Source organism: Corvus kubaryi, unplaced genomic scaffold (genome assembly GCF_017639235.1).
Source record: "Corvus kubaryi isolate FWS band 111438036 unplaced genomic scaffold, C.kubaryi_AGA036_p1.0 split1-37296, whole genome shotgun sequence".
Classification (NCBI taxonomy): domain Eukaryota; kingdom Metazoa; phylum Chordata; class Aves; order Passeriformes; family Corvidae; genus Corvus; species Corvus kubaryi.
In genome coordinates, this window is record NW_024582075.1 from 20,062,698 (window position 1) to 20,087,576 (window position 24,879).

Genomic DNA, 24,879 nt, shown 5'->3' on the forward strand with positions numbered 1-24,879 from the left:
GAGCCTCAGCCCACTAACAGTTACTTGAGAAGACAAGTGCCACAGCCACAAATGTTCCCCTTTCCTCATCTTTTTCTCGGAGCTTTTGGTGCTGGGCACAATGCCATCTGGTATGGAATATCGCTGTGGTCAGTTGTGATCAGACATGACTCCCTGCATTCCCTCAGAGCCTCTCACTCACCTCCAGCCCACTCACTGGCAGCAAATGCAGGAGAGAAAGATGCACAAAAAGAAAACCTTCATGCTGGCAAACCCTGCTCAGCAACAGCCACAATGCTGCTGTGTAACCAATGCCCTTAGTCACAAATCCAGAACACAGCCTCATACAGGCTGCTATGGAGACAGCCACAGCCAGTACAAAAATAGAAAATCTAGATCTTGGCACCAGTATCCACAACAACTGAGATCCACAACAGCCAAGTAAAGACCAGCTCTTAGAATCACAGAATGGTTTGGGTTGGAAGGGACTTTAAAGAAAGCATTAATTTTCAACCCCCAAACTGTGGGCAGGCACACCTTCACTAGACCAGAGAATCACGGAATCATTTAGATTGGAACAGACCTTTAGAATCGAGTCCAACTCTAAACCTAACACTGCCAAGTCCACAGGCTAAAAAGGCATCGACCTGGTGGACCTGTTATGTTTTCAGGGTTCTTCCTTCCTGTTATGTGGCCTGATGGCACACATTGAAACAGACATGATGCAATTCTCTTCCTCTCCCTGTATCCTGGAGGCCTTTCCCATAGACATAATACACCAGACACAACCTGGGTGTCAACAGGAGCCAGCCCTGTTTCCTTTCTCCTCCTTGTAGTGATTAATCTCCAGCTCATACCAGGCAGCAGTAGCAGAATGGAAAAAATTACCTCTTTCTTTATCCACTACTAGAAACATGAGATCAGGTTGCTCAGAGCCCCATCCAACCTGGCCTTGAACACTTCCAATCATAACTTCCCTGTTCCAGCATCTCGGCATCCTCACAAGAAGTAATTTCTCCCTTACCCACTTGATTCTTCTGGAGAAGAATTCTACAAGGTCAGTCCATTTGCACAGGCTGCAACACCAGGATGAATTTAACCATGCCATAAAATGATGCCAGTTACGAATCTCATGTAGGACCGTTGAGCGAAGGACCACAATTAGGCAAGTCTATCATGCACAGCACAAGACAAGACACACAGATCTGTAGCTTCTAGCTCTGCACCCGGTACCACAACACAGTTTGCCACATTGCCTTCTACCTCCCCTTAATGGGCCGCTGGGCTCCAAAAGCAAATGGAGGACAATACTACAGTATGTGTATGCCATAGGCTGCGTTACCCTCAATCCACATTCTCAGACACGTGGTCTTCCATGGAAGCAGTCACTGCATAAAGCTGCCCTAAAAACATTCCCTCACTCTCAAAACAACTGGGCAGTGTTGCTACTTTCTTTTGCCTAGCACTGAGTGCCCCACCAGTTTTACCCACAGCCCACACCCACCCAATGCATGGGTTTATGCACAAGTATAACGATGCAGCCAAGGGTAAAAACGTTTTTAAAAAGGTGCTTGAAGCAAGCCACGTACAACTGTAATGGTACACAGAGCAGCCCATCTCACTCCCCATCTTTTCTATGTGAGAGCTGGCATAGCTCTGTGTGAGCAGGTCTGGTTTAACAACACTAGAAGTTAAAATTAGTTCAACTTTTGGGAATACTGGCTCTAAAATATGCTTCATTATTGAAAAAAATGGGTAGGTTATCAGGTGCACAGAGTGATACCACTTTTGGCAGAGTTTCTGGATAAACAGAATTGTATTTTTTGCAGGATAATCTTGGTTTTCCCATATGAAAATTGTTCCTGAGTAAGTAAGTCTGAAGAGTTGAAAATTCCAAATAAATTCCTCACAGCAGTTTCTTTTAATATTTAACAATGCACCCTACATTTTGCATTTAAAATCCAGGTAACACAGGCACATAGCATAGAAATCCACACGCAACTTTAGTTTTTGCTTTGGTGATACAAGCTTAGGAACAGGGCCAAGTCTGGAAGCCACCAGGCTGGCCAGCTCACTGAAATATCTCACTTGGAAACTGTTCCTGTTTTGTGAGGTGGGGAGGAATATATTATAATGCGCATTACTGAGGCTGATAATAAATCATCAATTACCTGATGTATATTATGGTTTTCTCTGTCTGCATTGTAACTTAATATAGTCCCTTTATTTATGATGGTTCCTCAACTATTGACATAAAACGCAGCCCCTGAGTTACCTGTTAACACAGAAGATCACTTAATGAGTAATTCCAACCTTGAAATTCTCTCAACAACTTTTCAAAGTTATGTAAAGAATTCATTATATAAATTGCCCATTACATAACTGAGAGGAGTAATTGTCCCCCACTACAAGAAAGACATTGAGGTACGGGAGTGAGTTCAGAAAAGAGCAACAGTGCTGATGAAGGGTCTGGAGCCCAAGTCCTGTGAGGAGCAGCTGAGGGTGTCTAGTCTGGAGTAAAGGATGCTCAGGGGGGACCTTCTCACTCTCTACAGCTGCCTGAAAGGAGGCTGCAGCCAGGTGGGGCTGCTCTTTTCTCCCAGGTAACAAGCACAAGGAGAAGGGGAAATGGTCTCTACTTGCAGCAGGGAAGGGCTACACTGGATATGAGGAAAAAGTTCTTCACTGAAAGGGAAGACAAGCACTGAAACAGACTGCCCCGGCAAGTGGTGGTGTCACTGACCCCAGAAATGTTACAGAAGGTGCAGATGTGGCACCAGGAACGTGGTTCAGCGGTGGACCTGGAAGTGTTAGGTTAACCACTGGACTTGATGAGGTTTGAGGTCTTTTCCAACCTTAATGATTTTACGATTCTAGGTAGAGTAGCCTACAGGGAAGGAATGAAGCTGAGCTCGGGAAAAGGGGCAAGAAAGCTGTGCTAGTGTTTGTCCTTCTGTCTCCCATTAATTTCCCATCATTTTAAACCAGCAACAATCTGATTTTCCACGTGGCAAGAATGTTCTGCCATGACAAAAACCAGGCAGCAATCTTCCTGTCTTTCTCTTGACCCATGAGCTTTCTCATTCTATTTCTCTCTCTAAGCTGAATACGTGGTGAGCACGTCACTCTTCGCCAAGGCTATCCCACCATAATTCTAGTTATTTCATTCAGTAAAAATTCTCCTCTTCCAAAAGGCTAGCAAAGAGTGGAATACAAAGTAATGACTTCATATACTAATTAAGGTACTTTACCATGTGTCTTGGGGTGACCTTATGATGTGTATCCCATATTGCTGCTTATGCCCAGAAATTAATTTTTGTGCTTTTCTGTGCCTCTAAACTGAGCCTGAGAGGGGGAAGGAAAAACTGAGCAAAACTTTTTCAAAGCAGTTTGCGGCTTGTTCAAGGTCAAGTAGAGATAGTGACTTTTTCCCCCCCAGCTGCGGCAAGGGAGCAAGGAAGCACCCGGCTTGCTGCTTTCCAGTCAGCTTTTGGCCAGTTGTTTCAGTTTCTCGTTCTCCGGAGAGAGACTGAGAGTTGGACTTTGCTTTTCCTTCTCTGGAATTCCGGATTTTCTCCCTTTTCTACTGGACTGCTTTCAACCTCAGAGCACATCGGGAGGACTTTCCACCAGGCACAGAGGGCCTGGCCCTGGGCCAAGCCCCAGCTCCGAGGAGACCAAAGGGAGGACTTGAACACTTTCCCAGGTTTTATTCTCCACAGTGCAGATTTTATTATTTAGCATTATTATCCTTTTTCCATGTGTTTGGTAAATAAATAGTTTTTTCTCCTTCACTTTCCTTCGAGGAAAATTTATTTTTCCCAAAGCTGGTGTGGGGAGGGGTGGCTGTGCCTTCTCTCAGAGGATATATTTCTAAATTTGGCCAAACCGGAACACCATGCCTGCCCTCTAAACCCCAGAAAATGTCATTGACAAATGGGACTTTTTGAAAGTTGCAAGTCTGCCAAAGCAGAGCAAGTTAAAAACACTGACGTTTCAGGAGCTTTTGCCCTTTTAATTCCTGGGGAAAGAAGTTGAAAGAAGTTTGTGAGCCCCTTTAAAATGTACTTACTCATGCTGTATGAGCTATTAGTCCCATGAGACCCCAAGTGAAATTCAGGTTTGAATTTATTAACCACTTGCATCTTAAATAAGTGCTTTGAAGTTAGTCCACAGGGTCAGGAGAGACCTTATCACTCTCTATAATCGCCTGAAAGGAGTTTGTACAAAGCAACAGACTGGTCTCTTCCCACTGGTGACAACTGACAGGAAAAGAGGAAATGGCCTCAAGCTGCACCTGGGGAGATTCAGGGTGGACATTGGAAGAATTTCTTCACTGGAAGGGTTGTCAAGCAATGGAATGGGCTGCCCAGAAAGGTTGTAGAGTCATCATCAACAGAGGTGTTTAAGGAAAAAATGGATGCAGCACTCACTGCCATAGTCTAATTGACAAGGTGTTGTTCAGTCATAGGTTTAACTTTATGACTTTGAGGTGTTTTCCAGCCTAAATGATTCTGTGATTCTTTGCATTAATTTCAAGAAGCTCATACAGAGATTTGTGTGGTGGAAGACTTTTTGCTGTTAATTTACCACAAGTGAATGTAGAGTGCTGTATGCTTAATCTGAAAGCATTTTTGATTGATATATGTAACAAAATTGGATTTGGACCTCAAGCCTGTGACATGAGTGAGAAAAAATTCTGAGTTTTAGTAAAAGGGAAGAAAAAACCCTTACATCCTGTTTACATCTAGCTGACCCTCCCTTCTGCTGGTATTATTTCAATGTGATCATGGCTGGATCACTCATTTCACCTAAGGTTTCCCTGCAGAGCTCTGCTCTGAGCACTTGGCACGTGACAGAGAGCTGACATAACGGCATGGTCCCACATGGGCATCCCATTTCCCTGACACAGACAGGTGAGTGAGATGGGTTTCCAAGGCAGTTGAACAGAACATAGTTAGGTGGTTGGGAATAACATGTTTACCCCTCATTTCTCTGTTTCTCTTCACCCCCTCCATCTGTCTGACCATCTGTTGTCGGTGTCTGCTGCATCTTATCTTCAACAGCTGCAGAAAAAGGTTCTGTAGGATATCTTTAAGGTATGTAGGTGCACCACAGAGCTTCCAAGCCCACAGCGACAAGCAGCTCAGCAGCTGCAGAACTATGGTGTCTTTTACACTGCTGGTGAGGGTACTTGGAGATGCTGTGGTTGTGGGGCAAAGCCACATTTGCTCACCTACTTTTTTTCCAGAACTACAGGGGGATGACCACTTTGGGACAACATTTATTTTCTGGATTGCACTATTGCATAGCTTCTCAGACTGTGGAGCAAAACAACTCAGGGTAGCTTCAGCTGTGGAATTTGAAAGAATTTGTACTTCAAGACAGAAAATTGCATACTCTTAGGTTTTTTTAGGCATTTGTAGTAACACTATCATGTACATCAGCTAGACAGAAGAGGCAATTTGTATCACCACAGAGAGAAGTGAACCTCAGAAATTACCCCTTTTGAAATGCTAAAATGATTTTTCACTCATTTTTACTTTTCCTAGGTATCTTTCTCAATATCAAGTTTTCCATGCAAACCGTATGATGACCACACTAACTAAAGCTGATCTGTATATAAGAGAAAACCTTTTTTTGCTTCTTGAAGCTTAGGAAGGCTTTTAAACCATTACTCAAACCTTTTGTTGACTAATTTCTTGCTTTATTTCAACACAGGCATCTTATCTGCAATCTGGGGAGTATGTGCAATGTGTGTCCAGTGTGCCAGATCCCTGGGGCATGGTTCCCTCCTATGTAAATACACATATTCCCCCCATGGACTGCACTGCACCCCTCAGGTCACCCCTGCTTGGCAGTACTCCAAACTACCTCTGATACATCAGGGGTGATACAAACCATTACTTCCCTGGGAGAGCACGATTATGCCATTTCTTATTTGCAGGTCTTTGGTTTGTACCAGTATTCATGTAATTTTTGGGGGGGCAGGCAGGGGACACCACTGTTGCGTAGATACTGATAAAGGAAAGACAGACATACTGTTCACTGTCTGAGTGGCACAAAGGTTTGTTACACAAAAAAGTGCTAAAAGAAAGGTCAAATTTATAACTCTCTTTTGGGGATTGACAGGAGCAAATTCAGCTGATGCATACTGGGCATTTCCACTACTTTTTGAAAACAGAGGTTTTCTGCCTAGAAATGGTGTGCACCCTGCCATGCCCAGATGAGATTTCTGCCTTTCCAAACCAATGGATCATGCCTGTTGCATCCCTGATAACAATTTTTAACCCCAGCTGCTGCAGGAGCTGAAGCCCAACCCACAACGCCCCAGAGCCTTGGCCCCCTTGCTGTTGCTGTCAGAGACAGATTGGAACATTTCCTATGGAGATTTTACACAGAATTAATTGCATGTACCACTTCTCCCTGTGGAGGGTTGTGGGGGCAGCCAGGATGACCCCTGATGGCTGGTCCTGCCCACTGGCCTCCCACTCCCCTCCACTGTGCCCCCTGCACTGGGGTGAGGCTACTAGTGAGCCCCTCGAGATGTGGGCCCCTCAAGATTTGAGCTCCTCAAGATTTGAATCGAACTTTGCTGTAGCTGAACAGTTATGTCTAAGCAACTGCACTGCTGATGTCACATGCTTGGCTCATCCTTTATTTTGGGGAAAAGAGAAAACAATCCCAACATGAATGAGCTCTCTGGATGAGAGCCACCAGAAGTGAAGTCAGCAGGACTGGGCAGTAGCTGAGGGAAGGTAATTCCAGCAGTGGATGACCATGACCACTGTCTCATTCAAAGGAAGGGAAGAACCCTGCAGATTAAAATGACTCCTCTCTCGGAGAAGCAAGAGATACAACTAGCAAATAGGGGTTTGAGTACTAATTAGTAAAAAAGTTATACAACTTACAGCCAACAAATCCTGATGCCTTTGCTTGTTAGAAGGTATAAATAGTGTAGGGGTTTGATGACCACAGAGCCAACCTTTCATGGGTTACCTCCCGACTTCTTGCTTTGAGCAAACTAGAATAAAAGACAGAAATACAGAATCCTCAGGGTTACAAGGGACTTCTGGAGGTCATCCAGTCCAACGCCCCTGCCAAGGCAGAGTCACCCAGAGCAGGTGACACAGGAACATACCCGGGGGGGGGGGTTGGAATGGCTCCAGAGAGGGACACGCCACAACCTCCCCGGGCAGCCTGGTCCAGGGGCCACCCTCAATGTCAGGAAGTTCTCCACCACGCCAACCGCAGGCGGAAAAAGCCGCGTTTCCTCCCTCCAGGGCCTGTGCTCCGCCTCCGAAACGCGCCCAGGGCGTGTGGGGCGGGGCGTCCCCAGGCCGCGCTCCAGCGCCGCCCTCAGCGCCGCACCGGCCCCGCCGAGCCGCCAGGGGGCGCTGCCGCAGCTTTGTCCGCCGCTCGCCGTCTCCTCCCCCGCGCCGCCGCCGCCGCCGAGGCCGCGGAGCCGGTGCGGGAGCGCACGATGGAGGCGCCGCCGGTGACCATGATGCCCGTGACGGGCGGCACCATCAATATGATGGAGTACCTGCTCCAAGGTGGGCAGCCGCGGGGCCGAGCAGCGCGGGCAGCCGCGGGGACGGGGGGAGGGTAGGCGGCGCGGGGCGAGCGCACGGGCGGGCTGGGGGGCGCTGGGGCGGGCGCACTGCGGAGGGAGCCCAGCTCGGCCCGGAGGGTAGGCGATGACCGTGGCGCTGTCTCCGCAGGGAGCGTGCTGGACCAGAGCCTGGAGAGCCTCCTGCACCGCCTGCGCGGGCTGTGCGACAACATGGAGCCCGAGACTTTCCTGGACCACGAGATGGTGTTCCTGCTGAAGGGGCAGCAGGCCAGCCCCTTCGTGCTACGCGCCCGGCGCTCCATGGACAAGAACGGGATGCCCTGGCACCTGCGCTATCTGGGACAGCCCGAAATAGGCGACAAGAACCGCCACGCGCTGGTGCGCAACTGCGTGGACATCGCCACGTCCGACAACCTGACGGACTTCCTGGTGGAGATGGGCTTCCGTATGGACCACGAGTTCGTGGCCAAAGGGCACGTGTTCCGCAAGGGCATCATGAAGATAGTGGTGTACAAGATCTTCCGCATCCTGATGCCAGGAAACACGGAGAGCATTGAGCCACTCTCCCTCTCCTACTTGGTGGAGCTCAACGTGGTCGCACCAGCAGGGCAGGACATTGTTTCTGATGACATGAGGAACTTTGCTGAGCAGCTGAAGCCTCTAGTGCACCTGGAGAAAATTGACCCCAAAAGACTAATGTGATTGAAAATGTGGGCGATTAAGGCACTGGTGGTGGGTTTCAGAAAAGGATGTTTTTCTGAAAAGCTTTTTGAGGGCAAATCAAAACAAAGAGAGGGGAATAAAGTACTATATATCAGTTTTGATAGTTGAAATTACTGAGTGTTTTTTCCCTTCACTTGTGGATATAAACAAAAGTGAACACTTTAAATTAGCACTGTTCAAAATATCAGTAAATGTTAATATTGATAATTTTCCTTCTCTTACGGGGAAGATACCTTAAAAAGCCTATTGTCTAACATTCTAAACATCTAAAAATGTCAGACTTACTGGAATTCATCCCTGTGTGTACCCACACCCCATTGCTATCTTTTAGTTTCTTTAGAGCACCATTTGTATATCCTACCTAGTCATCCAAAATGTCTCTTTTCAGTAATAGACGAATACCCTTTAATGCAGGAGATGCTGTTTAACACAAGCAGAAACAGAAATTGCTGTATAAAAGAGCAACTAACTGTACACCTCTTCACCATAGCTTATGTGACAGGAAGAGCTACTTGTCAGTAGCTTCTGATGTAACCAAAGTTAGAAGTGGTAGAACATCTGGTAATATTAACATTTGCAAGTGGTTGTCACAGCTTTTAACAGTGTTCCATTATTTTCACTGGAATTGGTTAGGGCAGTCTTAATAAGAAAGTAAATTACAAGGTACTTTTTATTACTGGATTTCTCACAGCTGACAGCCATATTGAAGTGTTAAGTCCTTTTTATTAAAAAATTAATTCACAAGTTTTCGTTTAAAATTTATTGCAAAAAATTAGCAATTTTTTGCTAGTTGAATTACTGATGATTTTGTTTAGCACCTCTCTTGATAGTAGGATGGTTAGTTACCCTAGTATTGCAGTGATAATTCAGTGTTATTTGAATTCAGTTTGAGTTTTCAGATACAGTTCAGTCAAAAAAAGGTCGGGAAAGATAAAGGAGTTCATTTAAATTTCTCAGGTTCTCTACCGGGGACAACCATTTTACCCACTGCTCAAATGTGCCAACCTCCGTCAGAAACCCTTCAGCACCCCAAGTGCTTTATGTAACAATGAAAGGCAGGGGCCACTCCCAGAAAAACCTTGAATCAGCTACATTTTCAACTGGATCAGCAATAACAGCCCACTGCCGCAGGCTCTAGTGTGGGGCGTGGGGAACACTCGACTACTTGGGTGGTACTTGAGTACCCTTAGGCTGAAGACAGAGCAGTGATTTCCCGCAGGGCAGCAGTGAGGCGTCACCAGCGTGACTGCTCATTACCTAGACTACAAGTACTTTCTGGAGGGTACAAACACACCTACAATTCTGTTCATACTCGCTCTCTATCCTGGGCCTCCAAGCTGGAATTCCTTTACATACAGGGCATAACTTCCTAGGAGCTGCATGTGCCAGGTTGCTCCATGGTTGGCTTGCAGTCCTACCCCAGTAGGTGGGAATCCTTAGGGCTGTTGTATTTTGCCACTCTTAGCACTGGTTAGGAATCACTTGCCATAGACCTGTACAATCTGTGGCTTGTCTCTTGCCACATAAAAGTTTAGGAAGTCCTGTGGATGACAATAGGTCTGACTATTGATCGATCCACAATTAATAAATAATAATAATTTAAAAAATGTTCTTTTAAAGGAGAATTAGGTTAAACCTTGAAAACTGCAGCAATCCACAGTACCAGGCTTCCTTATTCTAGCTATAGTCAATGCATAGAAGAGGCAGGTGTGCAGAGAGAAGAGCTTACTGCATCAAGGGCTACAGCTGAGGACATTTTCAGGTAGCAAATGCTCAAAGTGTGTCCCTTTGTGTAACAAAATGCATTTTTCTCCTCCTATAAAACTTAGCCTATAAAAGGTGGAGACTAAAGGTGATTAGCATTAGTAATACACTACTAAATTGCATGGCATAACCCTAATTATCATTCATCATCCAGGGTCAAATTACATTGTAGTTACACAGAAATGCTCAGCCTCTCCTGACTGGAAAGTATGTAGTTTTTAAACTACGCACGTAAGTTATGGGACCAGGAATATGAAATGTGACCTTTTTTTTTTTTTTTTATTTTGGGGGACTTATTATTGCCAGGTAAAATAGCTGCATTCTTCAAGGTTGGGGGTTACCTCAGGACTCACTGTTTTTTGCACTATATTACATGATGTCTGATACAGCTGAGCTTAAGGTAAGTTTTGTTTCTGTGCAAGTAATGCCTTCTCTTATTTCAGGCTGTTACTCCAGTCTTGCATGTAAGGTTTCTACAGCTTTACTGATTGCTATATAAAGAAGTAAAAATCACTGTGAAACAAATAAAGGTAGGATTATTATTGATCCATTAGGCACCACCTGTTTCTACTACTAAGAAACTTGCTCACAGAAGCTCATCCTAGTTACTAAAAATTATTCTTACTTTGAAAAGGCCACAAGTTTACCCTTTGGCACATGTCCGTCCCGGATCGCTGTTCTTCCCATGGAAGTTCCCAGAATCTTGTTAATTCTGTACAAATGAAGAGCTGGCACACTCTGTAAGTGCTCTGTATTATGACTACACTGTACAGGAGCACCTTTTAACACCCCTCTGATCACACAAAATGAACTTCTCAATGTATAAACTACTGTGGCATTCAGGTTTTCATCCCAGTAACCTCAGTAACACAAGTAAACTGCTTTCCTGTTAAATGTTTTCCATGCACTAGAATATTGTATATAACTTTATTCATGATTTAAAAGTTGGTTAAAAGGTAAAATATTTTAAGTAAGTTTCTCCAAACACTGGAAAGTCAAAAATAACAAAAAGCCAAGATTTTTCTTCATAATTTTAATATTTTTAACTTTTAAATACTGGTTTTAAATTTGTGATTGTAACATGTAAGAGCCAACTTCTTTTAATTTTTAAAACTTATCATTAGGATCATAAAGCTATTATAGAACAGTTACAACTCTACACACTCAAGGTACTCAAAAATATGATTCATGTTTTAAGTCTGTAAATGAACAGTGGCAATTCAAATACAGCGTTATCTGTACAACTTGACAAAAATACAGGTGGACAATCTGATTAAAGAGAATCTGCACAACTTCAGATAAGCCAGCTCAGCCCAATTAAGTAAAAGGTAAGTTTTTTCAAAGTGCATCACATTTTTCACAGATAAATTTTTCAAAGATTTTCAGGTTCTCAGACAGAATAACAACGACCATCTCATCTTCATTCCCAGTACGAGTTCTACCAAGTCACGTGCTTCAGAACTAGTTTGGCAACATCCAAATTCTCCGAACAGATGCAGATATCTAGAGAACAATATCTGATGGAGAAGATTGCTGTATTTTCTCCCTTTTCAATTGGTTCAGCTTACAAAACAACCATTCTAGAGTCAGAAACTCTTTCTGCAAAGACCACCACAGCTGCATAAACACTCTTGATCTGTTAACAGGAAGAAATGAACTCAGACCACTCAGACGTGGCAGTGACTGACAAGAGGGATGGGCTCAAGAGACAGGGTAAATTGTATAAAACCATAAAAGCAACATCCCTTCCAGAAGAAAAGATCTAATGGCTACTCACACAAGGACAATCTGAGAGGCCTACTGCCTTTCGAAATTATTTTTTGAGAGGTTCATTAATAATGATTTCTCAGTCATGTAACTCCTTCCATAGTCTTTAAAAAGCCTCTTACAAATCTGATTGGGCAGGGCTAGCTACAGTGAAGTACCAATGCCTTTATCTAAAAGTAAAACATATTCTTTACAAATAGTATTTGTAGTGTCATTTTATTTACAGAATAAATCGCAAAAGTACATCACATTTAGTGCAAATGCAACTAATGATATAAGTTTATATACTGCTTTGTAAACTTTCCATACCTTTGTAAAATAAAGCTATCCTATTAAATTAATAAACTTGCCCGCATTCCAACAATTACCAGAAATGGCAAATAAGGACTTAAACTCTTTATATTTTGGACTTTTTTTTTTTTTAAGTTCCCATCAGTGGCTATGGTGGAATGTACCACTGCTTGGTTGATTGTAAAAAGATGAAGTACATTTGAGGTATAAGATTTTGTTTTCTAACGTTGGTATATAAAATGCTCACTGGTGATATAGTAAACATGTACAAATTTTCATCTTATTTGCCTTACTAATATTACCATGTAGGCACTTTTCTACATATTCAAATGAACAGAATAACTCTGTAATAAGGCATATTCCATGCACACCATTAGAGAAAGGCAAATAAAAAGGGAAGAGTTACAGAGTATGAAATCTGCATGCGTGTGTAATCATGTGTTAGGTACGGTTTCATCTCTACAGAGATGAAGAGAGAAGTTTTTCAACACTGTGCAGATCACATTGAATCATTTACCAAATCTTCACTAAGTTACTGTATTATATCTCTTTTCAGGCACCTAGCACACTATATAAAATAAATTTGACTTTCAGCTTTCTTTTGAAGAAAATATATCTGAAACTTTTTTCCTCAAGATACACGGTTTAGTGAAACACCGAGCAGTCTCTGAAGAGTTTCCAGCTACAGGACATGGATAAAAGACCTCACAGTCAGTACTAGCCCAACACAGTCCTCTCCTAACAAGTATCTCCAGAATCAAAGATAGGCAAACATCTGACATTTAAATCTTCACAGCAGCTAAAGGGAACTTTCCAGTAAGAACTACGCATTCTTATAGCTCTGATGGGTTTTTGATCAAGAGGCAAATAATTTCCTATATGAACCTCACAGCACAGCTTGATTGAGATGAGGAAAACACATGCAGGATCTGAAAATAATGTACTCATCCTCAATCTAGTCTGGGAATGTTGTTTGATGCAATCCAAATTACTTCAATAAATATTATAGTGTACCTTCTCACAGCTTTGGGAAAGCCCCGGATATCATGCAAGAAAGCAGTCCACATATAGTATGGACAGGCGTCTGCCAGGTTTTAGGCAGTCTCTTGCCCTCTCATACAGAATCTTTCTATATATTTCTGGATCATGTTTAATAACAAAAATTCTGCAGCACATATTACATAACTAAAAAATACAATAGAAATATAAAGATATCTGGAAAAAATAAAGCTTTTCACACTCTTACTCCTTCAGAACTAAAGATCGTCATAAGAGTAAGACAATAGAAAAGGCAAAGTCATAAGGATATTGACAGCCCTCAGTTATTAACTGGCATTTTATGTAACAAGATGGTTCATTATAGAAACCAGCAGCAATGAACTGTGATTATACAAAGCAAAACAAAACCTACCAACAAGTTACCTAGGTTTTACTGAAGCCAGTCCTCTCACACCCCCAAAATACCACACAGATTTTTGTGCATATAAAGCACATACAGTATGCTATATGTGCATTTGTCTCTTGTGCTTTTCACACATGCACAAAAACTGCACAAGTATCTTGGGATGGTTGACAATGAAATTCTACAACTTGTTCAAAATTAACACAGTAGCCCATGTTGGTGATTCAAAGTTGTATGCACTCTTCTTTTAAAGCAAGCAAATAAAAATAGAGCCATATACATGTTATCAATACATGTATTTATAATTACACACTGATTCAGCAAGAAAGATAGCAGGAGAGAGCTATTGTTAAATATTCAGCCTCATGGTGTTGTACCACTTCTCCACTTCAGTATACAAAGCCTAGAACTTGGGCCATAAAAAGACTGTAGATCCTTCGTTCCAGCATGGAGTGCTCTATGCATGGTCACTTCTCCAACATGGAATGCTCACCCAGTCTTGTTCTGATTGCTGCAGGTAAGCAAAGACAAAAATACAGCCCTGAAAAGTTTGTATACTACTAGTACAATGAACTTGTTAAAACACCTTAAATGTCATCAGGACTGCTACAGTCATGTGTTAATTGTTGGCTTGCGACATTGTGTTTTAAATGCTTTACTTACACTAGTTCTCTAACAATTTACATTTAAAACTGTGAATTATTAAAGGAATATCTGTTACAGCTGAATGAAACAACTAAGACTTTTGGAGTCTGACACAGTAAGTAGAACCCAAAAATAGAGGTAGCCTATATCACACACAGAAAAAGAGATGGAGACTCATTTTCAGATGTGACTGAATGATGCTGTAACACTAGCACAACTAAACATAATTCTGTGGTTTGACATGACAGTTATAGAAAATGAAATACATAGGAGTCTAACAAAAATTAGGGTAAGCCTTATTTTAAAGCCTTATATTACAAACACTAAGCAGCTCAGATAGCCTCCAAGTGACCAAGAAATCCTCTTCTAATGTCATATCATCATCTAACTGTTCAAACAAGCCAATAACCTATACCATTAAAAACATATCCTCCATTGACTTCAGAAAGCATCTGGAAATCCCTTTTCTAAGGTTCATCAGAAAGGCTAAAAACTTAAGTCACAGTCTTCTGAATACTCTAGTAATTCATGTTGGTCTGTCAGTGAAGTTCCATTAATAACTTGTGCAGCCTGTACACAGAAATGACATGACTGTTTTAAGAAAGTATATTGCATACTAAAAACAAGCACTGAAGCCATGCTAATCATGCAGGATATTTCTAGATCGCATACTTCCATTTGGCCTTAAATTTAAAATGGTGAATCAAGAATTTAAAAAGTATATATACCTGCTAATACTAGAATAAAATAGGCTTTCCTGCTGTTTTCTCTTGCACGTATGATGTAAAACGCTTTAGGAACTTTGGATATTCTCGTTTAGCCACTGCCCGTAACACTGATGCTGGTGCCCATCCTCCTGGGTTCACTAGAAGTAAACAGGAAGAAGGACATTGTAATGAAGCAACTCCACTAAATGCTGAAACAACAAATTTTAGTTCATTACTCCTGCAACTCTTCCTGAAGTAACAGGAAAGAATAACCATCAGCAGATTTTTTTTAATGCCCTAGACTTGTTGTAGCACTTTTTTTGTAATATTCAAGCTCAGTCCAGATCTATGATGCCATTATTTAGAAAACATTAAACACGCAGTATGGTGAGTCTTAGAAAAATGCCCAAATGGAAGAGGATATTCTCTATGGGCTTTCAAGAAACAAAATAGAAGGAGATCTGAGTAACTTCCTACTTCAAAAAAAGCAAGTCAGTATTAACTTTTCAATAATTACTGCCTTTGCCTGCAGAACTGCTACATAGGCAGCACTCTGCAAACAATTATAAACCATTTAAAGAAAATTTGAACTGATTCTTAATTACATTTCAATTAACAGTGAAAGTATGTTGCTGAAAAAGCTATCACTTCCCATATAGTCACAGTTCAGAATTTAGCACTGAAAATGTACTTTTTGAGTGAACTGGAAACTTTGAAAAAAAGTAATAAGCAGAGCGAGCTACTTTGAAGTGTCTTGTTGCTCTGGGAGAAAGGATAGTAAGTATGCATCTCCAATACCACACCACCTTGCTAAATACTGGATACAGCAACAATACAATTTGGCTTTGACAATTTTTTAGTCAATACCAAGGATTCTATCAGCTAAAAAACATAATTAAGAAATGTAGGCTATATTATACAGCTTTCAAGCATCTTCATACAAAATGTGTTTACTCCTTCTTGGCACCAGGAGATAAGAACTGTATCTTTACTATCAGCAGCTTTTCAGCCTAATGAGATGAATTGGGAGGAAAAAAAAATTACAGTAGTACATGAAAAAACCCAACATACCATTACTGAAACTAAAAGCTATGCCAACTCATTCCAGTTGCAGGTATTTCTGCCCACCTTCCTCCACCCCAAGGTTGTGTACTTAAGACTGAGCTACACAGTTCTTCATTTATTCCTCCCAGAGTACTACATAATGAATGATCCCATTCACCAATTTATGTAGCACATTAATTTGAGAGCTTTTGAATGTGATGAACATAAAGGTGATGCTATATATAGACTAAACAGAAAAGGGCATCAAACTGTTTTTCTTTTGTGCCAGTATTCAAGTCCCCAAAATTAACATCTATCATGAATGTCATACTGAAAAATTTTATACTTACCATTAGCTACATATGTAATCTTGCACAGAATGTTGTCCCTGCTTATTTCTTTGTTCCCCTCTGGTGGGCTTACTAATGTCTGACAAATCATAGCAATATTTATTTTGGCACGGACACAGCGATTGTTCAGCTGCCAAAAATAAGAAACATTGTGAGCCTCAAACTAAATCCGTTTCATCATACTTGAGCATGAACACTTTTTCATTATGAAGTCTAAGCCACTCTAGAAACTGTGTTTCTGAAAGTCTGCATTCTAGCACTTACATGGATGTAACACGGAAGTGAGTAAAACAAAAGATATGTGGTGGATAGGGAAAGGATTCAACTGAAATGTCTGAATCTCAAGTTTCTGCTTGCTTAACACATAGTAAGTGCATTATTTCAATTGTTGTGACAAATCACAGAAATGTTTCTTTACAGAAACATTTCAAGAATAATGTATCAACATTTAGAAATATCAGTTAACTCTTCCCTTGAAAGCAGGCTATGAAATAGCAATCCAAGGAAAACAATCACTGCTATTATCTGATAGAACCAAGGCAAACCTGTGTAAAATGGAGACTTAGCCCTACCTATAATTATACAAACCTACTTTTATATTTGACAATACTGAAGAGATACTGATTTGATTCCATTACAAATAACCTCAATTCTTTAAAATGTTTTCACATCTCCAGAAATTTTGCTTCCATTCTGCTGAAACACCTTAGATCTGCCAACTGAGAGATCCGGTAAGAAAGCTTCTGGCTCAGAATGCCTTCATCAGGTCAATTTATCACCTGGTTTAAATCAACTGTATTTTTGTAAAAACCCTCTGTGAAGGCATTACCACAGAACAGAAAAACTATCTTAAAAGCAGAACTTCACAGAATCAAAATAATACTTACAGGAGCACTGTCATGTTCTACAGAGAAATTGCACACAATCCATGTTTCTGGATCATTTTCACTGAATGCTGGTATCTTTCTGATGGCAGACAAATACAGCACATCCCTTTGAGAGGCTGGCCACACTCTCTGCAGAGAAACACCTGAACATAAGCTTTTCCAAGTTCGTAAATTAAGTACTCACTATCCTTAGTTAAAATAAAAAACCAAGCAAGGCAAACCAGGTCAGTTATATTATTATGTTAAAGCATCTTCAAGTTAGTAATTTCATTTTCAAAACTGAAAGAGAACATTACTGTTGTAAATAGGCAATAGAAGTATCAGGTTGGCTACACTTCATACCAAAAAAATTAAGGCAAAACTTTAAGACCTTTGAAATGCAGAGCACCAAACTGCAGTGAATTTTTCATTTAAAAAAAATAGGAAGAGGCAGTTCCCCTCCTGTTCCCTCAACCTCAGTTTTGCATTTTAGTTAATACTTGTCAGCTACAAACTGTACTAATGGTTAAGCATATAGGGATACATCTACAGTTACTTATGTCTCTGGAGAGAAAGAGAGAGGAAGGATGTATTTATAACAATTACTACTTCAAAAAGCTACTGTTACTGCTACTACTTCAGTAAGACAGATATAGCAAACTGATACTATACAAGAGGAAGTTTCAGAAGTGAAATGTCTAAAAATGTAAGAAAATAGACAGAAGTTATTTTCCTGACACTCAATAGGAGAAAAAAGTTCTGGCTTTTACCACAACCAATACAGATGACACAACTGTCTTACTAAAAATTATGAGTCCTGTATTAAAGAAGTTTTAACTTAACTGCACTACTGGTAAAATTGTCAAAGAAAAATACTTGTTTTAACATTTGAATATACTAATACTTAGAAACATGCAAGACTAAGGATGAATCTGTATATTTCATTCCTATATATTTTTTAAATCTTTACATTTCAGTTGCTGGGTTATAATTCAAATGAACATTTTTATAAACTGACACCAGAACCATTTTGGGGGAAAAAACAATGAAGGTACAAGAACAAACGTTGTACCAACAATTAAAAACACTTGCATTACAAGGTGGTATGTCAACTAATTGTGGTGAATAGTAACCTGCATTTTTGCAAAAGAAACATCTGACACAGTGGTGTAGGTTTCTTCCTTGTAGTCAGTGGCGATTTACTGCTTCCATTTGCTTTGGATGACTCTGGCCTTGCTGGCAGTGATACAATCATGAGATTAAAAGCAGGCCTCACTTGCTACTACAAGCTCTATCAGACACATGCACAACCAATTATGCTCTCAAGAAAAGTTTGAAAAATTGATGGAAGTTGCAGTTTAATAGAGAACTTGTTCTGGAATATTGTCTGGAGCAGTATTTTGTTATGCCAGCGAAGTATTCAGAATAACACTGGAACACACGTGCCTCAGACTGTCTCAGTAAAGTATGCAAATGAAGTGTTATTACCTTATGTGTCTGGTAAATGATGATTGCGTTATCAGCTAAATTTTCCACAACATGGAAATTTTCAATTGTTGCTAAAAGAAGGGGGGGAGGGGGAGAAAAAAAAAAAAAAATCCATCAGCAAACAGTCACAGACAATAGGACAATGTTATCAATACTATTCTTGCTGATAAACGTGAAAAGCTGAAGAATCAATTCCTTACTTTCCCAGTCATTACGAACATCAACATTCCAGAAGTAGTGGCAAACTTCATGCCCTGTTACCCCTTTAACGGCATGGGTTGCTTTCAAAGGATCTAGAACTATTCCATTCTCTTCCACTTCTCGTCTGTATACCTATAGCCAAACACAAAGAAAGAAACGTAGAAGAGAAACTGTCTAAACTGTTCATGTTTTAACTCTTTAAATTTAATCAACAAACCAACAAACCACTTACCTAGAACACTGTCACATGAATAATTTGCCATGAAAGTGTTCTCTGGTAACTACTGTTGAAGACATTCTTACGTGGCAATTCACATTAAAATACCAGTACTTCAAGGTTTCTACTCCAGAAATGATTAAGCTACCTTATTTATCACCATCCACATGGATTCATAAGCACAGTAGAGCAGCCAACACAGTAGCTTGCTACTCTTGTTATTTTTGTACATAGAATTTACACATTCCTTTGATACCAACCTTTAAGTAGGAGGGAATGAGAAAGGACTCTGCAAAGATGAAGCTATTGCAAGACTTACACAGGATTTTGTATGAATAAATATATTAGAAGCCACAGCGCTCATGAACCCCAGCCTCAACCTAAACAACGCTATTCCCAGAGAGAAGTTGCAACAGCATAACTTGGTGATTAATAATATTAACAGAAAAGCATAGACTGATTTAGATTGGAAAAGACCCTTAAGATCACGGGCTCCAGCGGTAAAGATAACACTGCCAAATGTACACTGGAAGTATCTGTCTTCACAGTGTATCATCTTACACAAATTAACCAAACCCGAATAGTTTACCTTCATTTCTCCTTCTTCTACCACTAGCTGCCAATTGGCATCTCCTCCTACATCTTGCAAGGAATATGTCATGTGGTTTTGTACCATCTCTTCCACCTGTAAAGGAAAAAAAAATAGGCATTTTTAACCAATTCCTTCCATCTTTTTGGGAGGATACTGTACAGCATTAGAAGTCACAAGTTAATACTTCAATTCCTGTGCAGGAGCTGAATTTGAACAAGAGAGCTCTCTGTTAGGTTAGGAACAAAAAAATAACGCTGGCCTTCAGAAACAAAAGCCAAAATCTTGATTCAACTTCCAACTTCGTTCTTTGTGGGTACTTCCTATCCTGCCTTTGTGCCTTTAAACTGTCAAATCTCACCACTTCTACCTAAACCAGTTCTTTATTTCAGCAGATAGGAACTGCAGGTATCTCTAAATAGAATTGCAATGCACTGTAAGATATTCACTGAAGAGCATTTAAAAAGCTGAACAAAGGCAGGGGGTTAGGGAGGAAGACTGACAAGCTCTACAAAAGCATATGCATATCAAAAGTCATATTGGAAGAGCAGTGAAGGAAACAGTCACGAGCAAAGAATGCCTGCACTGTTTCAATGCCATCTTTGCACAGTTGACAGCTAGAAAGAAACCAGAAATGCCTACACTCAAAGGATTACGACAATAAAGATATTCTATAATTATAAAATGCTAATTCAAAACTTATTTAACTAGCAGCTGTGCCTTTTCTTTAAGGCCAAATATTTGCTATATTTTTATCAAGTTATGCGAATACCTCATTTTTTATTCCATATAATATGCATGAAAATGGGTATTGGGAAAGGAAGTGGATTTTTATTTTAGATCTAATATATTACTCTGTTTCCTTGGTCCCCCACCCTTTTCCAAATGCCCAAATAAAAACGGAAGCAAAATCATAGGGTATGCATTGCTGTGTATTTCTTCAAGTATTGGAAACACTTTAATAACTTTTTTACACCCAAAAGGTAGATGACTACTAAAACTTGTCACAGCAGGCAAGTCCACATGGTTCACATCACTCTCCTGAACTACTGGAAATACCTTTTTTTTTCCCAAAAGGAAAAGCACTACAAACAGAATTAGTAAATGGGCCAACATGAAGATCAGTTGAAGACGTGCAGAATCACAAGATTAACAGTCTGAACCCTATGGTGCTTTTGTACAGTTTACATAAATATGAAGCCTAGTGTGCAGTAAAATATGTAAAACATACTTAAGCAAGTATGAAAACAAGTAGAAAGCAAAACTAATAATAATTAATCTTTTTTTATACAATAAAGAATTGAAAGATGTTATTTATTTTTAATTCAAGGCAGTAATTTTGTTTGTACTATGTACAATACACTTAAGACCAGGAAGAAAAAAGGTAATTGAATCAAATAAAACTCTCAAAGCACAACATGAAAAAAAAAATTCCACTGGATGGAAATCCTGGTTTGTCTTACTTTAACTAAGTATAGACTTCTCTAGACAAGGACAAGTTATCACTCCGGGTTTTGGGTATTTTGCTTTTGAGTTTCAGTGAATGAAATGCACCACCAAGATATCTGTTTCAGCTTCTAGACAAACCAGCTTTTGCTGCCAGTTACTAGCAGGTTTCCTACAAAAGATTCTTCCTTTTTTTCCCAGTGAAACAATGACAGTACAGTACAAGTGGGCTATTTAAATATTCAATGCTTCTTTAAGAAAGGAATCCTTGCCATGCTCCCAACACTTACTCACCATACCTTCAGGCCCTTATGTATTTTCTGTCCCACCCTAATTTATTAAGGAGAAAGCTATGCTTTATACATTTACTTTTGTCTTTTGCTACATTTGCTTTATGTCCTAAATGCAAAGGAATGAGGGAAATATCAAGGACTGAAGAGAAGAAGGTACCCACAGGAACACAATCTAAACAGGCTCCTGCTTCACCAGGAAATGCACTATTTACACAACCTGCTTGTGCACACTCTCTCTCCAAACTGTATTTAGTCTATGCACTGGTCACCACCATCTGTCAACCTGCACAGTCAAGATCCACAGATTCTCTCCCACTTGAGACACTCACTATTACCTCTGGGTTCCTAGTTGGCTACAGGAACAGTCTGCAAAAATATTGCAACTTGTACTCCATACAGTCTTGACCTGAACTTTGAGTGGCAAGTTCTTCCGTCTAAAGGGCTTCAGAGCAGCTCAAACTATGATAAAGCTTGTAGATGTTTAAAAGAAAGTGATCTGAACTCTCACTCAACTGGCAAAGACAAATCAATACCTAACTAGAGGGACACTGAAGAACCAACTCCCATCAGAATACATCTTTATATTTCTCAGTCTTAAAAACAGGGTTGCAAGTCACTACTTGACCTTTTACTGATACCCTTCATTCCCTTCATTCACATTAAGTCTAGGAAAAAAGTCACATTTGTTAAGAATCAAGATATTAGCTTGCCTTCCCAAAAGTCAAATTGTCAGCCTGGTGACAGAGGCCAATTTTTCATACATTTTTTAATAAAGTCCAGAGCAGGTAGAATGAAAAGGTCTGCTTTTCTCATCATGGTCTTTGTTGTCTTGTTCAGTAGACCTGAAACTCCAGAGCAGGTTAGAATGACTTGTTGGTCTGGCAAAAATTTGTTTTAGGGAAAATACTTGGAGGTTGGGGCTGCATGTGGGGATACTCGTACTTTCTGCAGTGAGTCCATTAACTTGAAACTGGATTAGGAGGGACTCCATAGTAACTTCCATGTAGTATAATCCATGCAGCAGGTGAAAAGAGCAACTTTACTCCAGTCCATTTGGTCCTGATACTTAACCACAATTTGCATTACTGCGATAAGGACTTCGTCCACCTCAGGTCTTTAAGTGATTAGTTCTGCAGTCACACTGGTGCTCTACAACTCAGGTTTATCATATGAATGCAGAAATGTTTTATGCCAATCACAGGCATAAAAGAGGTGAAAATGAGGACACCTGCATATCTTGGCAAATATGAGTTTCCCTTATGCTGAATGATCTCTGCACCCACAACCTGACAGAGTACTATTTCCTGTCTTGGCAAACAAACTTGCTTTCTATTACTTATTATTCCCTTACTTTATTATGCCCTCACTTTACTACCCCTCCTCCCAAAGTGAAAAAAAAACTTAGAAAACTAACTCAACTACTGGAGTACCAGTAGATGAGCCTACCACTGTTGTGCAATAGGACTTGCACACTTCTTCCCTTGCAATAAGTCCAAATTTCAGAAACAAACTGACTGCAAAAGGTCTTGGAATTTTAGTCCACTAGCCAAGTCCTTAAGTGTTGGTCCTGCTCATGAAGCTGGTTGTAAGGTCTGCAGGTAATAAAATTCCAGGCTCTGTTTAAAAAAAAAAAAAAAAAAATCTATTCCTGTTTGAGAAAAAAAGGATTGGTTGGAGCTTTTGTTAATACTTTAAAAAACCTCCAAAAGAGCAGATCCCAAAAGGAAGCTCCATATTGACAACCACATACGGACCACAGCAGAAGGAAAGTAATAGCATGAATAACATGGTTAGTTTTGGAGACTAAAAAGCAAACATGTGAACACACTTATCTTATTCTACCCTAAACTATCATCTTCCTAGCAAGCACCTAAAGTGATTTTGTACATTACTGGAATATGTCATTATGGCTACATTGACATATTCAGCATGTCAGACTTATTTTCTGAAGGACAAGTGAATATATATAAACTCTTCACCATGATTTGTCATACCCACAGTCTTGTAGGTCAACATGTTTAATGGCCTTTTGGTAATCAAACTAGTCATAGAGGTAAAAAATAGTAATAGTGAACCGTAAGATTCAGCATATTAATATCATTGTAAACAGACACTTTAGACAAAAACCAAACCTTTGACTTAAAAGCAAGAAAAGCTATTCAATCCGAAGCAAAGACCATCTTCAGCCTCTGTAAAACATGTTATTCTACTTTCATTGTAACTACAAATACAAATTTTTCAAACTATAGGCATTTTTTTAAAGCTATTGAAGTAAATCAAATAGTTTCACAAGATTTGGGCCTCTGTATAAGTGGTATGCATGCAAGCTGGATGTAAAGAAAGACAACCATTTAGTACAGGAATAGAGAACTCCTTTGTTTGTCTCAATGTACTAGTTCAAAGCAAGCAGTGATTGACATAACAAAAAACCCCCCAGGTTCTAGAGAAGAGGATGAAACACAGCAAAGACATGCAACCCCCACTTGACACATCAATACAGTACCTGGGCGCTGAATCTGTGAACATCATCAGAGGCACTGACTAGATCAATGGAAGACATGGAGGAAGAGCGACTATAGGGCTACCAGAGACAGACAAAGAAAAAACCAAGTAATCAGAACAAAGGCACAACAGAGCGTTCAGTACCAACTTGCAAGCACAAGATAATGAAGAAAAGGAAAACAAAAGCACCATAAGCAGCAAGCACAGCAGCGAATGCTGATTTCATGCACCTATTATATATTATGCTCCCAGTGTAGCCCTGACAGGAGCATAGTGTTTCCAGTAATACTAAAAAACAAGCCAACTGATTCGGATGCAACCAACTGGATTTTTGTTGTTGTTTTTTTTTTAAATAAAATCAATTCAATGAATTTGGGTGAAGGTATCTTGAAAACACTGGGGTTAGCCAGTTGGTATTTTTCCTTTATTTTCTGCCTGACAAACCTGACACAAGTAAAGAATATCCTAAACAGGTTCTCAAATCAGTATTTTTGAGCCAAGACAAAAAGTAGTCCTTCTTCAGTTCCAGCTACTTTATTCGAAGATGACTAGGCCACTGGAAGTTACTGGAAACACCTAAAAATCTCACCTGCCCACACAAAATATAACACAGAAACAGCACGGACCAGCCCAATATTCTGAGAAGATGAGGATAAATATCCTACCGTTTGCACAAACCGATGAGTCCCCACAGCAGAATATGCATCTCCAGAAGGTAAGGATGTTGGCCAGTGTAATCTAACCTTTTCGCTTTGGGACTGCAACAACATCGGTTTAATTATTATTAGTCAGCTGCTACTGGGTGGACTGTGAAACAAAGTGAGTCATGCTCAATCTACATAGTTACTACAACAACTAATGCTGTCCATGACAGGCATGAAGCTGTCATCCCACTGGAATTCACAGTGAGTGGGCCTGAAGATTGAATTAATCTAAACTTCAAGGTGTATTTCTAAGTTAAGGAAAACACACTGGCAGCACTAAAGATCCATGTAGTACTGTCACAATCACTCAAAACCTTTACTCTTT

The 24,879-nt window shown here is 40.3% G+C and overlaps 2 protein-coding genes and 1 long non-coding RNA gene across 8 annotated transcripts in view; 1 reads left to right on the forward strand and 2 right to left on the reverse strand.

Annotated features, from left to right (window-relative positions):
- The window catches only part of LOC121657293, a 9,667-nt gene extending 2,352 nt beyond the window's left edge, over positions 1-7,315 (reverse strand). Inside the window, exons 1-2 of the long non-coding RNA XR_006013552.1 lie at positions 7,121-7,315; positions 6,891-7,003 (exon numbers count right to left, since the gene is read on the reverse strand). This is a non-coding gene — a long non-coding RNA (uncharacterized LOC121657293). The remainder of the gene's footprint in view (positions 1-6,890; positions 7,004-7,120) is intronic.
- Positions 7,316-7,392: 77 nt separating this feature from the next.
- MED18 (mediator complex subunit 18) lies at positions 7,393-8,377 on the forward strand. Its single transcript, XM_042013116.1, has 2 exons — positions 7,393-7,535; positions 7,704-8,377. The coding sequence occupies exons 1-2, from the start codon at positions 7,463-7,465 to the stop codon at positions 8,255-8,257; spliced, it is 627 nt and encodes a 208-aa protein (XP_041869050.1). The 5' UTR covers positions 7,393-7,462; the 3' UTR covers positions 8,258-8,377.
- A 2,683-nt stretch (positions 8,378-11,060) lies between these two features.
- The window catches only part of CERT1 (ceramide transporter 1), an 81,024-nt gene continuing 67,205 nt past the window's right edge, over positions 11,061-24,879 (reverse strand). For 4 of the 6 annotated variants that reach the window (XM_042013110.1, XM_042013115.1, XM_042013114.1 and 1 more), the window contains 9 exons: positions 24,516-24,608; positions 23,852-23,929; positions 19,610-19,705; positions 18,803-18,935; positions 18,603-18,673; positions 17,136-17,264; positions 16,249-16,378; positions 14,876-15,012; positions 11,061-14,013 (listed from right to left, as the gene is read on the reverse strand). In XM_042013110.1, the coding sequence (XP_041869044.1) occupies positions 14,885-15,012; positions 16,249-16,378; positions 17,136-17,264; positions 18,603-18,673; positions 18,803-18,935; positions 19,610-19,705; positions 23,852-23,929; positions 24,516-24,608 (858 nt within the window). In that variant the 3' untranslated portion in view covers positions 11,061-14,013; positions 14,876-14,884. The remainder of the gene's footprint in view (positions 14,014-14,875; positions 15,013-16,248; positions 16,379-17,135; positions 17,265-18,602; positions 18,674-18,802; positions 18,936-19,609; positions 19,706-23,851; positions 23,930-24,515; positions 24,609-24,879) is intronic. The other 2 variants (XM_042013111.1, XM_042013112.1) reach the window with 2 other exon arrangements.